Source organism: Quercus robur, chromosome 12, assembly GCF_932294415.1.
Source record: "Quercus robur chromosome 12, dhQueRobu3.1, whole genome shotgun sequence".
In the NCBI taxonomy this organism is placed as follows: domain Eukaryota; kingdom Viridiplantae; phylum Streptophyta; class Magnoliopsida; order Fagales; family Fagaceae; genus Quercus; species Quercus robur.
In genome coordinates, this window is record NC_065545.1 from 6212942 (window position 1) to 6233606 (window position 20665).

Consider the following 20665-nt stretch of genomic DNA (forward strand, 5'->3'; position numbering starts at 1 on the left):
CCTTAAGGTAATTTATTGAAGAGGAGCCACCCTTGTTACCACCCAATTGTTCCTCTTCATTGACTATAAAGTTAAAATCTCCCATGACAACCCACGGCCCCTAGTGAGATTCAAGAAGGGCAAACATATTTCCCCATGCTTTCTTCTTCTTTGAGTGGTAAGATGGCCCATAGAAGCCCACTAACAACCACTCGACACACTGGTCAGAGACCTTAACTGCAATCAAATCCTTATTAAACTCCACTTCTTTTAAGTCCACTCCATATTTCCACATAATACATAAACCACCTGCATTGCCTTTAGCCTCAACAACACAAGAAAAATCAAACTTTAAAGACTTTTTAACAAACTCCATCCTATTTGCATTAGCTTTCGTTTCGGAGAGGAAGACCACGTCAGGCCTTGCCCCTTTTATTTGAGCCCCAAGGGCTCGAACTGTCGAGGTATTGCAAATACCTCGACAATTCCAACCCAGGATTTTCATGGTGATTTTGGGGGCATGATAAGGCCCGCCTCCTCGGCTGTTTTAACAGTGTCAGAGAAAACACAATCAGAATCCATGGGGATGAAAGGGAGAATTGGCTTAAGAAGGAACTCACCATGATTTTCGGCGTCATTTCTCTCCTCCAACATAAAAGATTCCAATCTAGAACTCGGAATGAAAGAAGCTGAGCTTGGGTCGAAATAAATCGGCTCTGAACCCTTGACTGCTATCCTTAGCCTCTTTGAGGAATGGTCTAGCACCGGTTTTGAAGTTTTCCTTTTAAGGCTTGTGGTCTTTGCTTCTGTGAGGAATTGGAAAGGTTTTGTGGAAGGTGAGGTATGTGTTTCGATGGAGGCATCTTCAGAGACAATGGTGAGGGTATTTTGGTTTTTGGGATTTTGAGTGATTAGGATGGAGTGATCGGTGTTAGGGAGTTGTTGTGGATTAGGAGTTGTTTTTGGGCTAATTAGGTTTGGGTCATGATATAGTTGTTCCTTACTTGGAGGTGGGTTTGGCATGTGGTTACTGATTGGGTCAATAGATGGGCTCGGATGTTGTGAGGGAAATTGCTCAGCAGTGTTAGGACCTTTATGCAGCCTAATTTTAACTGGTGTCAAAAGAATTAGATTTCTCATCACTTAGTTGTCAAGGCCCACCTCATTTTGAACAGATAAGCTTTGCATATCAGTAGCCAGCTGTGTGAACTTCGTTCCTGGATTCACGGAAATAGTACCTGCACCGTCCTTGCTCACGGTATTCACGCTATCCTCAAGTGTGCACGTGTCACATCCTTGGCCATTACCACTAACGTGGTTGCTCTCGGCATTTTGCCAACTGTGGTTGCCGTTGGCCGGCTCACTGCTTTGGTTTGACGGGCTAGCCGAGTCTACCGTTGAACTTGCATCGGCAATTTCATCAAGAATATCTTCGTTATCCGTTCTGAGCCAAGGACCAGCAGCCTTAAACATTTCACCAGATGGGTTCTTGAGTTTGAACACTTTAGTTGAGCAATTCTTTTGGTCATGCCCAATGATACCACAGCGATAGCAGAGATCTGCGATTTTCTCATACTTTAAACCAATCCATAAATCTTTTCTATTTGGCCGTAGAAGGAAAACTCCTTGGGATAATGGATTAGCTATGTCCACTTCAACTCTGAGCCTGATGAACTTACTCCAAGCACCACCCAGTTCACCTGTCAAATCATCTTCCAGGACTAAGCCCACTCTAGACCCAATCATTTTTAGATTATCCTCTATTCTCCAGAGAGGAGGAAGTCCATGAACTTGGACCCATATTACAGATGTAGAAAAATCTACTTCCTACCATGTAAGTTCTGGACTCCACCTCTTAAGAACTAAATGGCCCCCTCTGATGGACCATGGTCTTCTCGAGTACACTCTGTGAAGGTCTACTTCATGGTGAAAAATGAACATAAAAACTTCTTTGCTGAGTCTTTTAACTTCCATTGGGAACACCGGCTTCCAAGCCTTAATTGTGACATCTTTTACGATATTGTAGCTAATATTTTTGGAGGTTATGATTTTGGCTAGAAGGAAAAGATCAGTAGGTCGATTGGTATTTTGGCTTGGAGGGAGCTCAATCCTGTTTTCTTGGCACGAACATTTTTCAGTCCTGGCCATTAGATTTGAGACCTCCATAATGGAGACTCTGAAACGCCAGGATGGGTAAGGGTATGAACGTTTGTTTCAGTTCAATGGGTGCAAAAGGTGAGGAGGGGAAAAAAGGAAGGAAAAAGGAAGTAACAGTGAGGAGGAGACTAGCTCTAGTGAAAGGGAAAAGGGACGATGAGGAGACTTGCTTCGGTGAAAGGAAAAGGGGAAAATGTACTATATTAGTACGGAGAGAAAAAGCATTCGCTTCAGTCGCAAAAAAAAAAAAAAAAAAAAAAAAAAAAAAAACAAACAAACAAAGAACTCAATGGCAGATCTCTTATTTCTCCACCAATGGAGCCTCATTTTTGCATTTGGTGGTGCTAAAAAGCTATTTTTTAGCACTACCAATGCTAGTGCTCTAAGGGTGTAAAGGTATTTTTAAATCAATGAAATGTTCATCCCATCAGGAGAAGCTTCTTAAATAGTAGTATAGATAACATATAATCATGATGAGTGGTCAATTATGGCCAGTTTTTTAGATTCACTGTTGAGTCGTTGACCACTAAACTAGGCATCCATTGCTTTCTTAATTTTATTTTCGATCTCCATCATTGTAAACAACTTATCATTGGTCAACACGAATCAATTTTGGCTATTTTTATTGACACCATTGGGTGGATGAACAACCCTACAAGAACACAATGATGTGCCAGTCATATCATCATTCTAAACAGTATTAATAATAAGTCTATGGACAACAATTTTTTCACAATCTTTTTTGTAATTATTGAGATGGTATGTTGTCATCAATATTAATAAAAATGATGTCAATGGCCTGTGGAATACTAATGAATCTAATCACAATTTATCACATCAACTATAATTAAAAAAGATTGTGCAAAGAACTATGTAGTTCAATTGATTTGCACTTCTTGGTATTTCTAACTGAGATATTCAGGGTTCAAATCGTCATTCTCCCAACTATTGAATTAATTTTTCTTTAAAAAAGATTGTGAAAAAGTGTACCTAGCATTAATGTAACATTAATAGGAATGTTGTAAGAGAAAAATATGAAATAAGTCAAGCATGCCAGATTCAAGTCGGTCTATGCAATTGCGTTTTATAGCATTTCATTATCCTCGCAAGGTTACAAAATGATTAGGGTAACTCTGAAAGATTGATAAACTCATTCACATGGAGCAAAGCTGACGATCCTGACAAACCGACGACCTTGCTTGTGCCTTTATAAATGACAACACCATAAAGCCGACAATTCCACCACAAGGTTAACGGGTGCGACGCTTTAATAAGACGACCAGAATGCATAGACATGATAAGAAGCTAACGGAAGGAAGCTGAAGGGGATAAGTAAACATTTGACGAGGTTGACATGGCCTTGCTTGGCCTCCACGCATGAATATATAAGGAAACATCTTGTGCTCTACGACTAACCCTAATCAAGGGAATTCCTACAAGGAAAGGATCCCGCAAGATACGCATAGTAATGAAGATCTTCCCTACAAGGAAAAGCCCTCTATGCCATGTAACGAATGTCAACCCTACCTACTATAAAAACCCCAAAACCCTTACAATCCAAAGTACGCATAATTTCCCCAGTTTTGGCACTCTAGCGTTGCGAAGAAAGTTCTCTAACTTAACCTTTGGAAGGTCTTTGGCCGGTACCACACCGATACTCTCTTAAGGTCTTCTTTTTTTGTGTTGTGCAGGTGTTGTCTTGAGCACGTGAGGACTATGTGACTTATTGACGATTTTCAGCATCATTACAAAAAATTTTAAAACACATGCTCGCTTCACTTTCCCTAGGTGTAATATGAAATCAATTTAACAACTCTACATATACAAATATAATAAATAAATTATTACAAAATATTACCAATCTTTTTGTGTTTGTTACGTTTATATTTTGAGTGGTTTTCTATCACTTATATATGGATCTACCATTTTTTCTCTACCACTCAGATTTTGTCACATTACAATTATGACAAGAAATTGTCAAATAACTTGTGTTCCTAGATTTTTTCGAGAAATTTACCAACTATTCAAATTTCAAGCAACAATAATAAACCAAAATTTTCCATTTAATACTTGTCCTAGTGACAAATGAATAAAATATGGAGGGCCATGCCCAAGATTGAGGAGTTGTCCTTTTTCATTTTCTTTAAATGAAGAGATTAAGCTAAAAGTCTTGCAGCTCATCTAACATTTTTCTAGTGTTTTCAATAGAGATATCCATAGTCCAAATCTCCTCACCCCTATCATAATTATGAAGTTATAAAAAAAATGAAAAGATTATATTTTATGATAGAGATTTAGATTTTCCTAAAATTAAAGATGTTTCTAATATCTGATAATTTAAAATCCCAATTAACTAATAAGAAATGATAAATAGTTTATTTTTCAAAACTTGAGGAGTACGTAAAATTGTAATAATTGCTACTTTTTTGGGAGGAGGGGGGATTGTTAGGTATAGGTTGTTTGATCACAGTGATGATGTAGTTGATCACACTCACCTAGCCAAGACCCTCAAACACCTACAATAACAAAAAAGAAAGGCATTAGAAGAGTTGTCGAGATTTGCATGACTCTTCGATGCTCAAGTCAGAGAAGAGGTAAATATTGTCTCAAGGAACAATGGTAAGAGTTTTTTGTCAATTCAAGGATCATACATATGATTGGTCTTTATAGCTCATTTTTATTGTGTTTTTTGGATTGTTACTCTCCTCAATCCTCAATGGAAATTATTATTCAAAGTGAGGTAGGAAATTTGTCCTCCTTAATGGGATTGCATAATTCCTTGTTTAGCTTTTTAGGTTTGCAGGATTAGATTGGGAGGTAAATGTCCAGAAACTTTGAAGGGTCAAGCTTTACTAGCCAATTATTTTTGTCATTCAGCTTCGACTCATTTTTTAGGTGCCATGTCATTATCTTGTTGATATGCTGGTAATCACTTTAGGCCAAGATCAAGATGGCATGTGTTATCTTACCCATCACATAATAACAAATGAAATGAAAATTCCAATGCTTGTAGCAGTTCCAAAAAAAAAAACATAAAAATTAAAAGGAATAAAATATATAGGGAAATGTTAACAAGCACTGACCGGTGCTTGTTAAGGTGCAAAAAAGACTAAAATAAAAAATAAAAAAAGACACTAAACGGTACTTATAAAGCTGAAAAATTGAGATAAAACTATATAAAAAAAAAAAAAAAAAAAAACAAACAAAACAAAACAATTGTCAGAAAAATTTCAAAAAAGTTATTGTTAATGGGCAACTTGCGATACCTGTTAACACAACTCAAATAATATCATATCATATACTATTTCATAAATATTAGAACCTAAAAATTGTGGATATGCATATCTTCCACTTGTGACAAGTCTATAACAATTAAGATAGATCATTGTAGATTAAACTCAACTTCCAATTGTTTACTTTACATAAAACTTTTATTAAAAAAAAGTTTTAAACTATATTTGAAGGATCTGTTGTTGAAAGCTTGAAACACAATTTCTATTATGGCATGGGATCACCCAACTGGGCTTGCTACTGCTGAAATTGGAAATGGGTCCTTAAATGGGCCCAACCCACTATTGATGTCTGATCCATTTGTTAAGGTTTGGGCCTTGGCCCCATTTCTCTGGGAAAAAACCCAAAACCATAAAATAAAAAAACCACATCGTATCTCTCCGAAGCGCATCATACAAAACCCTAAAGAAAGCACGCATCTCACTTCCTCTTCATTTGCAGCCGCATCAGCCAGCTCCACTCCAAGATGAAGGTGCTCTCTCTCTCTCTCTCTCTCTCTCTCTCACAAATACGTAGACACTAACTGTGACATTCGTTTTCGTTTTACAGTTCAACATCGCAAACCCAACTACTGGGTGCCAGAAAAAGCTCGAAATCGACGATGACCAGAAGCTGTTAGATCCTCTCTCTCTCTCTTTATCATATAAATTAATAGCTTTCATATCAAATAGGATTTGCTTTTCTTTCAATTGTATGAATGAATTCTATAACTCAACTCTTTTTTTTTTTTTTTTATATTGGCCCAGATAAATCTATCATTAACATGTTGTTTTTAGCTGTCTTAGCTATTACTGTTTTTTAAGCAAAAAGAAATTGGAACTAGTAAAAGCAGGGTCTGTAATAAAAAAAAAAAAGATAAATGGGATTGGAAAAAAAAAAAGAAATGATTTGATGAAAATCGCGGAATTTCACTGCCAAAGCCAAAATAGCCTGTTTCACAATCATTAACGTAGAATGCTGCCCAGGAATTTTCCAATCAAATATCGCCGGCCTGGTCTCTTGGGTTTTAATGTTAGTTTTTAAGTTATGTTCAATTGTAAATAATCAATGCTGTCCTCTGTTTCACTGTAAAAGGTAATACTGTAACAGGCATTAAGCAAGATATATTTGTGCATCATCCTTACAAGGGTTTAAACATAGAAATCTAGAAAGCTACCTATCAAGAAAAAGAAATCTAGAGACCTGACTTGAATTCCAATTTTTCATAATTAGGCTCTGTCCAATAATTTCTTGCAAACATAATTTTGGAATTCAACATATATCATTGGAATATGTTCAGATAAAATTATGAGCTTAATGAGCATTACGCAAGGCATCATCATAATCAGTTTGCAGAGAAAACATAGTATTTTCCTGTGTAAAGATTTTGAAATTGAGAAATATTTTCACACATTTGTTACGTCTTATATTGCCTTGGAAAAAAGGTACTAGTGTCGTGAAATTTTTTTTTGGGCCTCTATTGAGGCATCATCATACTGTTTTTTTTTTTTTTTTCTTTCTTAATTAATTATAGAAAATGTTAGCTAATCAGTTTAAATGTCATTAAGTAAGTTGATTATAAAATTATAAATGTTACTAACTAGCCCGGAAAGACATTAGTTTGAAGATTCTGTTGTTATCAACCAAATTTTGTTGTACCATTCTATATGCTTGATTAATATCAATTATGTTCCTGCTTTTTTCAAATTTGTACCAATGATTTTTTGATTGGTAACTTCTGAATTTTTACCTTGAGGCTATATGTAAAATATGTAACCAATATGGAGTATATCTAGATTATATGAGTCAATTGAAATAGCAAATTTTTTTACTTAAAGCTTCTGCTAGTGATAATTCCTCATGTTTTATTTTGTTTCTTTGAACTTGCAGCCGAGCATTTTTTGACAAGAGGATTTCACAGGAGGTCAGTGGAGATTCTCTTGGAGAGGTATGCACCCATTATGTTTTGCATTTGTCAAATACTGCTACAAGTTCTAGTTTTCTCAAATATCTGTTTTGCAGGAATTTAAGGGCTATGTTTTCAAGATCATGGGAGGTTGTGACAAGCAAGGATTCCCAATGAAGCAGGGAGTGCTAACTCCAGGCCGTGTCCGTCTCTTGCTTCACAGAGGTTGGCCAAAATTTCTGTTTTTAGTGCATGCTACTATTTACCAAAATCCTTAGAAGCATCTTGGTTCATTGTAGCCAATAACATGCTTTGTTAGAGACTGATTATAAGGATTATGATATGAAACATTTAAATTTATCTGGCCAGGAACTCCTTGCTTCCGTGGGCACGGTAGGCGCAACGGAGAACGGAGGAGGAAATCTGTACGTGGATGCATTGTCAGCCAAGACCTTTCTGTTCTGAACTTGGTTATTGTGAAGAAGGGTGAGAATGACCTTCCTGGTCTGACTGACACTGAGAAACCAAGAATGAGAGGTCCAAAGAGGGCATCTAAGATCCGTAAACTTTTCAATCTCTCAAAGGAGGATGATGTTCGAAAGTATGTCAACACGTATCGTCGAACATTTACCACAAAAGCTGGTAAGTTTCCTAATTTCAATGTTAATGTTTTGGGCTAGAGACTGGATATACTTGTTAGCCTTTAAAAGTTTGATTTAGAAGGTTCAATAGTAATTCAGTTATTATGGTGGTTAGCTCTGTGTTTTCTATAATTCTTAAGTATAATGCTGCTTGTGCAATTGGCAGGGAAGGAAGTAAGCAAAGCTCCCAAGATTCAGAGGTTGGTCACTCCATTGACTTTGCAGAGGAAGCGAGCAAGGATTGCAGATAAGAAGAAGAGAATTGCCAAGTCCAAGGCAGCTGCTGTTGAGTATCATAAGCTCCTTGCCTCAAGATTGAAGGAGCAAAGAGATCGTCGTAGCGAGAGCTTAGCCAAGAAAAGATCCAGGCTCTCTGCTGCGTCTAAACCATCTATTGTGGCTTAGGTTCATGCATCTATTGGGCTAGGTCCATGCTCTCGCGAGTCTTGAAATTTTGGTTAAAAGATGAATATCTATGAAATTTTCTGATATGGTTTTCCTTGTTTTGTGAAAGTACTCTATGTTTGCTTATTTCAATGAATTTTTCATCGTATTACATGTTGATGGTTTCTTGTAATGGAGAATTTTCGAATGTTGCATAGTAATTTACCTATAATTGCTAGGTAATCGTTTTGTTCGTATGCAATTCTTTAAATGTGGTTGCTTTTAATGTCTTCCTATATTTTCATACAGGAGCAATGAACCTAGTCCCTCTTCAAAAAACTTTTCATGGATCTAAAATAATAATAATAATAAATAAATCCTGCTTAGCCAGCCTCAAATGAAGCACCCATGAAGGTTGATGTGATTGTCAAACCACTTTGTCTTTAAAGAGAATCTTCTTCTTTATAACTGCATTGTCCAAATATGAGAACTAGGGGTATTCGATTGTTTTGTTTTTGTTGTTTTTTTCTTTTTTCTTTAAGTGAAATAATGTTATTATAAAAAATAGAGCACAATTTATTTTTTCTTATATAAAATGTAAAAATATATATCATATAACGGTATGATGTGTGGCCAATTATGGCCAATTTTTTAAATTCACTATTCATCATTGAACTCGGCATCCGTTGCTTTCTTAATTTTCTTTTCGTTCTCCATCATCGTCAAAAACCGTTGTCATTGGTCAATACGGATCGATTTCGTCTAGTTTTATTGATACCATTAGGTGGATGAACAATCCTACGAGAAAAAAAAAGAAAAAATGATGTGCCAGTCGTACCATCATTCTAGACCGTATTATACTAAGTCTAGGGATTACAGAATTTTCACAAATTTTATTTTTTTATTTTTTTATTTTTACAATTATTTAGATGGTATGTTATTACCAATATTAATAAAAATGATGTCAACAACCTCAGGAAAACTAGTGTCACTCTAATCATAATTTATCACATCAACTATAATTAAAAAAGATTGTGCAAAGACCAAAGAGTTGTGTCAATTGATTTGCACTTCTTGTTCATAGTGTTTCTAATTGAGACATCTAAGGTTCCAATCGCTCCTCCTTCAACTATCCAATTATTAAAAAAAAAAAAAAAGAAGAGAGAATGAAATACTGTCCCTAGCATTAATGTAACTTTAATAGGAATGCTGTAGGATAAAAATATGAAATAAGTCAAGGATGAAAGATTCAAGTCGGTGTATGCAATTGCGTAGAGCATTTCATCATCCTCATGAGGTTACAAAAAAAATTAAATGTTCACTTCATTTTCCCTTAAAACAATTATGGGTGTAATATAACATCAATTTAAAAACTCTACAAATACAAATATAATAAATAAATTATTACAAAATATTACCAGTCTTTTTGTGTTTGTTATGCATATATTTTTATTTTTTAAAGAAAAAAAAAAGGATTAGATGAGACCTATGCTATAATATATAACATAGTGGCAACAAATGATTCCTCAAAAAATAGTGTTGAACTCTGAATAAGAGAGCTAAGCAGGCAAGACAATTTATCAGGGAAAGCCTTTGTAGTTATTTAACTCTCCCCATACTGTCAGTTCAACTTCTTCCCATGACTTGGCCGTTCTGAGTTCTTTCCATATACCAAAGATTGCTCCCAAAATATTCTCATCGTGCAGAATACAATAGCACCTACATGCATGAAAATATCCAAATAAATCCCACTATTGTAAATATGGCATTATTGACATAGATAGAGGCCATTTACTTACATGGTAAGGTATGAAAGTCGTCCAAATTTATCACCACCCTCCACTGATTCACACACTGACATTCTTCTGAAAGGAAGTTTATAGCTCTTCAGAAAGTGCGTAAGGAGATTTGGATCACCTCTAAATATATCTAAATATATGGGGATCAAGTCCAAAATTGGATCGCCTGCAAATCATATAAAGGATCAATAAAGTATCGGCAAAATGAATAAATCACATAGAAGAATCAGATACAAAGAGTAAAGTATTGGCAAAATGAGCAAAAGAAACTCATGTATATGGACACACTTTTTCTATATATAGGTTGTACTATATTTCTATGGCAAGTGCAACAAGATAAATGAAAGAAAGTTGCATTAATAGATTGGAAACTAACTCAGGTAAAGGCAGCCAGAATTCTGGTTAAGATTGGGACAGTTTAAAAGCTTACACACCCTTCTCTCCCAATAATTACCCCACACTAAAATTATCCTCTGTACTGCAGGAATAGATCCTTTATCTAGGATGCACACACACTTCATTTGGGGTGCCGTACCCGTATCGTATTCGTGTCGTAACGGTGTCCAATTTGCTGCATCATGTTACAATTTCTCAAAAATTGCTCATGTTGCTGTATCGTACCCATACCTGTACCTGTACCCGTGTCCGTGTCTATGCATCCTAGCCCTTTATTCAACCCAATCACGATATATTTCTAAAATTTCTCATAACCATTTGTATTAAATTTAATTAATGATCGGTCATGTCGTGTAATGTCATTAGGGCCCTCTAAGCTCCATGCCTAATATAGAAGCCTAAGCAAAGGCAGAACAAGTGGATAGCTTCACATGGAAATGTAACTGAATTAGTGAAAGCACTAACCTATTGAAAGATCACTGAAATCAAGAATGTAGCTAGGACACCATGATTTTCCCTTCAAAACATCATCATGGCCATTAGAAGCATCATCCACCAGGCCAGCATATTCAGCATTTTCACTCAAGCACAAAGTAACCGAGCTTGATTCCATGTGGATATTGTCATCCATAATATCCGTGTGTATCCAAGAGCAAGGTTTCCAAACTTTCTTTAGGCCATTTTCACCCTGAAGTCAAATAAGAGCAAGATAAGTAAATATACATTTGTCACAAAGAGACTAGTCCATCAAATTATATTTTAATAAGAGAGCGATGTCCTTCAAATAATCAAACAAGATGCTGGAATGGGCAAGGGACCTCAAATATATTAAGCAAGTTGGCAAAATCATCTGGGATGTATTCATCAACTTTCTCTATCAGTGTGTTAGGAATCGGATCTCCCCTACAAAGTGCAACAAAAGAATATCAGAGGTCTCACACTAAACTCTTTGATGCCATATATGAAGTGCAAAATGTAGCTCAATTTACATTACAATATATGGGCCAAGAGTATGATCACTCAAAAATACAAGAAACAGATAACAAGTTGTAATTAAAAACCAAATCTTCAGCAGTACAGGATAAAGAGCTTGTGAATCAAAGCACAGTATGCATGCATTAGTATAGGCACAAGCATGCATTAGAAAATCACTACAACAATCTCAGGTGACTGCTCTGGATATATTTGATTGAAAGTAAAAAAAGGTAGATACACCTAAAAATAAAAAGCCGGTACAAAGCACTAGTTTTATCCAATGAATTTGGCTGGAACACAATCTCTCTTTAATTAAGCTTTAGAAAGCACAGAAACTCTCAGTCCCAAGTCCCAACCCAACGAAGAACTACTTAGGTTAGTCAGACATGCAACAACAATCAGGCTGTTCCATTCCATTCCACCACCAACAGTCAATTGCCTTTGACTGACAAAATATCAAGACACAAAGACCCCATCAGCAAGAAAGTAATTAATCAACAAATCTTTTCCTTGAAGATCCACAAAAGCGGGATTACTACCCTCAAGAATATAAATATAATGATCAAGAACTGAGCACACCCAATCAATTTAAGGCTATTACATATATGCCACTTCTCCTTAACCACAATTGTTATATTAGTCACTTTTCAACAAGACATCCATGTGCACTGCTACTGGACCCTGTTCTGACACCAATAGAACTGTCCACTTTATTTTATCCTACAAATGTGCAAAACAAAAGATGCCTTTTTGTTATGTTATTAGTACACAGTATTTGTTTCTAAATTTACGCTATGGATTTTCAGCAAGCACTCACAAAACATAGATATAGAGCTCAAAAAATTCATAAAGTAATCAACACACAAGACAAAAGTGTGTCCTAATAGCTAGATTTGGGATTTGTCATGTCTAACTACCTTTCATGTAACATACACAAAACTGCATTTATCCACAGAACATGCATATTTAACAAAGATATGCAGGTAAGTACCAATGAGTACCATAAGCAAAATAACTATGAAGGTCTATGTGTCTGTCTACTGTCCAGCATACATACAGGATTATCCAACACAACTATCTCCAACAATAAACAACACACAGGATTATCCAACACAACTATCTCCAACAATAAACAACACTTGTCAGTGTTGTTCATTGTTTGGAGATAGTTGTGTTTAATAATAAGATATAAAAACTAGGACCATGTTTGCCTCACATTTTTGGTATATCTTCATTAACTAACAATTGCAGATAGATGTTCTTCTGTGAAAGCATAGGCATACCATTTAGACAGACGGCTGGTTACACCCTTCCTCTTCTTCATTAAAGTTTTGATGAAAATTTCCCATTCTACTTGAATGTTTGAATTATTAGGAACAGCCTCCATATGACAGTTACTATGGGTCAATTCCAAATGCTGTTCAAAATCCGAAAAAATTGAATAATCGAGAGGTGGAAGAGGCAAGAGATGAAGGTTATGGAGCTTCTCCCCCAGAAAGGAAGCTAAGCTTAGTGTATCTTCCCATGACAGTCCATCTCTTCTGCAAACAGAACATAATTGCATCAAGTTCAATTATGGAACTTTGATAAACCCAATAGTTTGCTGCATTGCAACTAAAAATAGAAACTATAATAATCATCCTAGTAGCTTACAATTGAGCAAATATCTTCCCCTTGCATCTTTTTGTTACAATATATGGCCATATCCCAGTGCATCTTGCTGAACTACTTGATTCATGTATTGACATCCCAGCTTTTCTATATTCAATTTGTTTCTTGTTCCATACGCCAAAGGGATATCCATCTACTTTGCACTTTTCTGGAACCAGATTGCTCTTAGCAATCACATCAGGAATTCCTTTGCCATCCCAAGGAACAACTGTATAAGACCCATTTTCCAGATAAAGAATCCCACTTGCCAAAACTTCAGGAATGTGATTCTTCAGAGGGGAGTTGACTTTATGTAGTAGATTGTAAAACTCCAACTGTTAACAGGCAGTATAAAAAACAAAAAACAAAATTAGATTCGTATAAAAGGTGTAATCGGACAAAACCTAAATGTAAGATCATACCTCAGTGCCAATACCATAAAGTGAGTCTTCCAACCCTCCTTCAACAAATATTTTAATTACGTGGTTTTCCATAAGATAAACCTGTTGAGAAAATTTTGGACATATTACCAAAAGTAGAATCTGAAAGTTAAAGCAGAAAGCATTTGTATCTTAAGAGAACCATGAGTGATTATACATTTGATGAACTAACTTACTGGATTGCTACCAGTGCCAACAGGGAGCCTATCATCATCTGTGGGAGAAGGCAAATCGTGGAAAGCACAAATTTCTGTCAGGCGTTCTAACCATTTGTCTGCATTTAGTGCAAGACATGCTCCCTAAGACATTTCAGAGCAAAAAATGAAACGATAGAGACAGGAAGAAAAGTATAACAGGCACTTCAAGCAACAAGGCAAGTCCCAAAAAAATAAAAAAATAAAAAAAAATTCTAGTAGACAAACTTGTAAATCAGTAAGGTGGATTAAAAATTATGTAAATGAACTGGCAAATATAAGAGGCACGGAAAAATGCATAAAGGGTAGCCCTCAAAATAGATCTCCCTGGAAAACAAGCCACCTCAATGATCATAATTACTCCAAGCAAAAGAATCAATTATTTGTCTCACTGCTGGTAAAAGCTTGCCTCAGCACAAAGCACGAAGCATCATAAGCTCGTGGCCTTACACCTCTAAAGCAAGGTGCATTTACAGCAACACACCTTAGGCGCACTTTTTAGAATCTTTTTAATTAATATTAATAATAAACAACTACATGTTGAATGTAGTGGTCAAATCTTAATGCCGTTGATATTCACTGTGGATTTGTTCTACAAAAGTCAATTTTATGGTATGATATCATACACATAAGCCCACCCCTGCACTCCTTCACAAATTCAAGAAGGAAAAAAAGTCCATTCAGCTCTGCACTCCACAAACCACTCATCCTCACAAAAGGAGACTCAAGCAAGACAAACTTTCTCTTTTATCAGGTATGTTTCTCTCTCTCCCTTCTCTTCTCTGTCATCTTTTTTATTTTTCCTGCTTCACTCTCTCTCTCTCTCTCTCTCCCCTCCGCTTGATCAAACAGATAGCACCACTATGTTTTTTAACTTGTCCTTCTGTTCTATCCTGAAACCCCACAACCCCACCCACTCTCCTTCCCCTTGGTCTTTTGCTTTATCCTAAAACCCACAACCTCCCTTCCTCCCCTTCCCCTGTGATCTTTCTGCTTGGTCCCGAAACCCATAAACCAGTTCGAATTCTAACAAAATATGTATATCCCAACAACGAACAATCTTTGAAACATTTCTTAACCCAGATGTTTTACCGAAAACAAGAAGCATCTGCATTGCATTGTTTTTGTTAGCCATAGAAATCGTCAATTAACATCCTATTGATCCCTTGGTTCTTATATTATATTAAGAATTATTTCAAATTTATTACATTATTTTCTAAAAATTTGCACTTGACTTCAATTAGACATGTGCTTACACAGTTACGATTTGCACTTAGGCTCTTGGGGGCCTTCGCACTTAAGTGTGCCCCGCACTTTTACCAACACTGATTTGTCACTTAAGAGAGTTTTGATTGACTGTCAATATGACAGAAAAGATCCCATAAGTAGGATCAGCGGGTCCACTCTAAGAGAAGGTGATTATTAAGGTCTCTAGGAAGAAAGGGAACCAACAAGCAATTCCGCTTGTAGATCATCTATGGTGTACAATATTAACACCGTAGCTTTGTTAAATATTACTGCTTGCTTCCTCATTTAATAAATTCAACTCTCAGCTTGATGAGTGTAAAGAAATAGGCCAACAAGGAAAAAAATTACCTTCCATATTAGCTCTCTCATTCCTGGTTTTCCAACCCAAAGCCTGGATAACCATTCTCTCATTTCTCGTTGTCCCATGCAGTTGCCTAAGCTCCAAGGAGAATTGTAGTGATCTCTCTCTTTATCCAAAAACATGGCTAAGAAATTTATATCATATGAGAAACCTTGTTTCCACATATTATATCTTTTAGAGGCAGAGGTGATAGTCCCTTCAAAATTAGGGTCATCTCTAGCTTTCTGAATTCTGACCCTCTTCTCTTTCCTAGTCAGTTCTGAGCAACTATAATCATCTTCACCAGAGAATATATTCTTGTCAGCATCCTCAAAACTACCTTCACCAAAAGCAAGCAGTCCAGCACGGCAAACTCCTTTATGTTGATAACCAGGAGCCATATCCAAACATACAAATTCGAAGTTTTTGGAATTCACAAAGTTCTGTGTCACAGCAATGGTGGTTTCCAGATTTAGGACACAATGCCACCATCCACTTGGAACAAAAATGGTCTCCCCAGGTAGTTGGGTACACTCAATTGGCTTGTCTTCATCAGCAAGTAGTGGATAGAAATCTAGCCACCACTAAACAAATCCACAAGAAAAGAAAAAAGAGCCAATCAAGCTAAATTGAATGAGCTATAAAATAGAAGAATAAATCATGAAGACTGCAGTTTCTGCATTAAATACCTGCAGTGATGATGGAGTCTCAACATTAACATCACCATCTTCATCATTTACATGTACTGTGACTCCCAAGGGTACTCTTCCTGGAGGATACAACGCCCACCTATTCAACATGATTGACATATTACATCATAGCCAGTAATTTCGATCACAGTGAAGCAAGACAAAATGTGAAAGAACTTATGCAGACAATTATGTGAAATTCACATGATCTACAGCAAAATAAATCATGAAGACAGAACTCCAATTAATCATAGAATGGAAGTATCAGAGTCAACATGCTTTTATTTTCTCACTATGGAATCACATCAACATGCAAGAATCTGGACTGCCACTGAAAAATTAAAATAAAAATAGTTTCACTATGTGCACACTGTTTCATCAACTGCCAAGTACAAATAGGCATATGCTGTGACAGATATAACAGCCATGAATTAAGTGGGGCAGAACCAATGCACAGATAACACCATTAAGCAGTTGTGTGATTTAACCTTTTACGACCACACAGAAGGGTATTCCAGGCACTTGTAAGAGCTGGATCAATATGCCAAGAGGCACCAGACCTCTCTGGCCCAATAATAAGCCATCTAAATGGTGGCCTCTCATCTCTATCTAAGACATCAAAAAAGTCTTCTCGAAATAGATGAGGCACACTGTAATCCTTCAACAAACCAGGTGCAACTTCCCCAAACTGCAAGAAAGTGAGAATATCTTCAGATCATTAAAGAAACAACAAAAAACATAAAAGAGTAAGTAGTTTTGCACAAATAGAGGAGCACCTTGTCATCAAAAATATATAGGGGATCCTCATCATGCTGAAGTTTCATGTATGAGACATAGTCTTTGAATTTCATCAAGATTTTCTGTGCACTCTTTTGAGAAATCCTGAATGCTGTATCTCCATAGTTCAGCAATAACTGGTCAGTTGTCCATGCATGCCTTGCTGGCCAAGTATCCGCCAGTCCAGTAACCAAAACCTGGTACATGTTTCAACAAAAATCCATGTGAATAAAATAGACTCAGAAATGACTAAAATAAATATCTATTACAGAGAAGAAGGTAGAATATGCTGGTTTCATGATTTCATCTCGAGTTTCCCTTTTCCATTTATCATTAAAAAGAGAGAAAGAATAGCCAGTTAGACTGGAAATTATAAATACGACAGGTATGATAGTTAAGAACAGCAAAAACATGTTTAAAATCACACATAGTCGGAACATCTACATTGGAATTAGCAATGTCTGTATTTGTAGTTCTAATATAAGTGGTATGGTGGAAGTGGGAAAAAAAGTAATAGACATTCAAGAGGCATAGGTGTTTTGGTGGTGACTATCCTAGTAAATGTGGTTGGCAGGGTAATGGTGGTGTGTGCCAAGTAGAGGTGGCAGCAATGTAATGTGATGACAGTGTTGGTACAATAAAAGAAGTAGTGGTAGCATGTGAATGATATCGGCAGCATCATTAGCAATAGGAAGCTGCTGATGTCATTTGTGGTTGAAGTGGTGGTGGTGGTGGTGGTGGTGGTGCAGATGCATTGACAATGGTGGTGAAGTGATGGCTTCAGTGGCTGTGACAATTGATTAAGCGGTCTGTGTGGCTATGGTGGCAAGCATGTTGATGGTTTGTGGGCAATTGTGGCAATTTCTTTAAGAGGAAAACATAACCCCAGAGCAACAAAGAAATTTAGTAGTCAAGTGCAGTAACTTAGATTAATATAAAATAAGGAACATCAAATGAGGTTAGCGTCCATAGATGTGACATCATTACAAGAAAGGGATCAATCGAATGAAGAGAAAAGTGGGTCAAACCGTTTAAGTATGACATAATAAAACTAATGAGAAATGGTTTTGCAGTTAATGATTTGGAAGACAATGGAATCAGAACAATCTTATTAATTGAATATGAACCCTTATCACATTACCGGTTTCTTCCCTTCGTACTGATGATAAAACTCTTCTAAAGAAAGGTCCTCCTTTCTTTCCACGGTGCCCTTATCAAAAGAAAATCCATTCAATGTGGTATTGCTCCTGTATAATCTTCTGTACAAGAATAAAGAGTTGAATCCTGCAAGAAGTTATATAAAGTTATAAACAATGACCTAACAACTTCAGAGTTTCTTTAATTTTTAAGTAGAAAATCCTTCAGAAGCAATTGTGTGCAAATCAATATCAAGTTGAGAAAAAGAATATCTGGGAAGAGTTATTGAACAATGTAGGAAAACCGTTACCATCAAAATACAGTGGTTTTCTGCAAGGTTCTTCATATTCACTGGGCAGATGCTCCCTGTGTCCAAAGGCATGACAACAATTTAATACATAATAAAACAAAAAATTGGATTCAAATTTTAATATCTCATGAAAATCCCAAGAATAAAAATAATTGATGACACCAACAAAACAATAAACCTAGCCTCAAACCCCAACAAATGACCCTAATATTAAGAAAAATTATAGCATGAACAGTGAGACATACACATACAGAGCTGTTTTCTTCCATGAGCCTTTGTACTGAAGAGGACCATTTAGACTTTTAAGGCACAGACTCATCCACAGTGGTTCTTCATTGCATAGTATGTACATCACACTGCATGTTAGAAAGAAAGAAAAAAATTAAGGAATTATAGTACTAGAAGGGAGATCAGATATCAGCCACATACACTTCATTCAAGCTTCTTTAAGGCAGTAAGTGACATACAACTAGATCAACAAATACCCAGCAAAATTCACTAATTGAAACAAAACCCATGATGCTGATGAGATCTCTGTCGTTATCTTAAAATGCATGAAACTGTAGTGAAAAGTAATGAGACCAAGAAATGAATTAATAACCACGAAGCTAATATGTTTTAGAATGTATGCATTCTACACAAAAACTAATTCAATCATACCCAGGAGTTACATTTTGCTTTTATGTCGCTAAAATACATTCACTTTTTGGCAAGTTATACATAGACAAAGATTCCATAAACCATGGAACTCAATTCATAACCAAATTTCACTTGGCATTGTCCAAATGCCAATTTTTTCCATAGGGGGCACCTGGGTTTGAATCCCTCATCCCCACTCGTTGCAAGGAACAAAAAATAAAAATAAAAATTGCACTAATACCTAAATTTAGGCATATTCCTGAAACCATCACTCATCAATACTGACCATTAACACACCAAACTCTAACATGTTATTCAACACTTAATAGCTTTCTAACATGCCAATTTTAATAAACTTCATCTTCCTGAATTAGATGAATACATTGGAAAGCATTGGAAAATGATCCTCTCGAGTTCAAGTCAAATGGAGAGACTCTATTTCATGGAAAAGATTTTATTCCTTTCTATCCAACAGAATGACGTGGTACTAGATACACTTTTAGATTTGTAATATCGAAACTTGGTGCACATTCCTAAAAACACCACTCATCAGTACAGACCATTAACGCCCCAATTTCTAACACGTGACTCAACACCTAATAGCTTTGCTGATATATGCCAATTTTTAATAGAATTTCAGCTTCCCGAATTAGAAGACTGCATACAAGCATGTCGGAAAGGGACCATCTCCTTTTCAAGTCAAATGGACAGAGTCCATTTCAGGGTTTAGATTTTATTCCTTGTATATAACAATTTTGAAAATGCAGAGGAATACTACATCAAAAATCAATTAGTGTCTTAGTCTAACGATAAAGAGCAAACGTCATAGAGCGGACATCATAGGTTGAAAGTTAAATAACTTTAGATTCCTAAAATTTAATATTTAATCCGAATCATGAAATGGATCCATTTGAAATGCAAGTAATCGCTACTATGTCTCCCTAATTTGCAATTCTTGCTGCTATGCCTCACCTCATTTCATGAAATTTATGCTGCTAACCAACAAAAGCTCTCGCTTATTCAAAATAGTCCAAATTCAAATTCAAAATTCGAGTTTAGCTATGAATTAGGAATTACGAAATGGAAGAAATGTGTCAATGCCGAGTGAGATCACTGTGAATTGAAATTACAATTATGATAATTGAAGAAAACCTGCTGACGCAAGCGAATCGAGCAACGTCACGAGGAGTGAGGTATTCCAAAATAACGCAGACGGTTTCATCGGGAAGGACCGAAAGGTCTCCGAGAGCGTCGGTTCTGCGATCTCTGGGCCCCAAACTCTGAGCGTGAGGCTCATCCATTGCTCTCAACTTTTCTTTTTGTTTTGTGATTATGATAAAATTGTGATTGGAATCGGAACTTAGGGTCTCCTCTCTCTCTGTAGTGAAATGTGGTTTTGGTGTGTCTTAATTTGGCAAGAACAGAACTAAGAAGAAAGAAGTGAACGCGGGGATTTGGAAGAAAGAAGAGATGGCGGGCTATGGATTCGCGTGAAGAGGATAGCTTACGCAACAACTCTGCGCGTGCGGACCGTGTTTCATTTCTTTGTGCGCGCTTTTACTGTGTGCCCTCGAACCTTCGCGTCACGCCCGCGATCTGCTCGTGGGATGCACGGTTTAATAAAGAAAGTACATGTAAATTAAACAATTTATTTCAATAATATGATTAAATTATTTGTCTAAAAAAAATTAAATTAAAAACTTTGAACTTATAAAGGAGATTTTAACTCTTTGA

General features: G+C 36.3%; 2 protein-coding genes across 3 annotated transcripts; one reads left to right on the top strand and one right to left on the bottom strand.

Moving 5' to 3' along the window:
* The first annotated feature begins 5739 nt into the window (after positions 1-5739).
* LOC126709163 (40S ribosomal protein S6) lies at positions 5740-8515 on the top strand. The gene is made up of 6 exons (XM_050409277.1): positions 5740-5899; positions 5977-6041; positions 7297-7354; positions 7429-7537; positions 7682-7954; positions 8120-8515. The coding sequence occupies exons 1-6, from the start codon at positions 5894-5896 to the stop codon at positions 8356-8358; spliced, it is 750 nt and encodes a 249-aa protein (XP_050265234.1). The 5' UTR covers positions 5740-5893; the 3' UTR covers positions 8359-8515.
* Positions 8516-9578: 1063 nt separating this feature from the next.
* Positions 9579-20461, bottom strand: LOC126708920 (lysine-specific demethylase JMJ21). 2 transcript variants are annotated; one of them, XM_050408926.1, is made up of 16 exons: positions 20084-20461; positions 18544-18648; positions 18293-18348; positions 17987-18129; positions 16845-17042; positions 16557-16756; positions 16069-16168; positions 15388-15963; positions 13774-13896; positions 13580-13660; positions 13161-13492; positions 12791-13048; positions 11351-11435; positions 10998-11220; positions 10137-10302; positions 9579-10056 (listed from the first exon to the last, which is right to left on the bottom strand). In XM_050408926.1, the coding sequence occupies exons 1-16, from the start codon at positions 20230-20232 to the stop codon at positions 9918-9920; spliced, it is 2934 nt and encodes a 977-aa protein (XP_050264883.1). In that variant the 5' UTR covers positions 20233-20461; the 3' UTR covers positions 9579-9917. The 2 variants fall into 2 exon arrangements, with proteins under 2 accessions (XP_050264883.1, XP_050264882.1); XM_050408925.1 differs by having other exon boundaries at positions 18538-18648.
* Between the last annotated feature and the right edge of the window lie 204 nt (positions 20462-20665).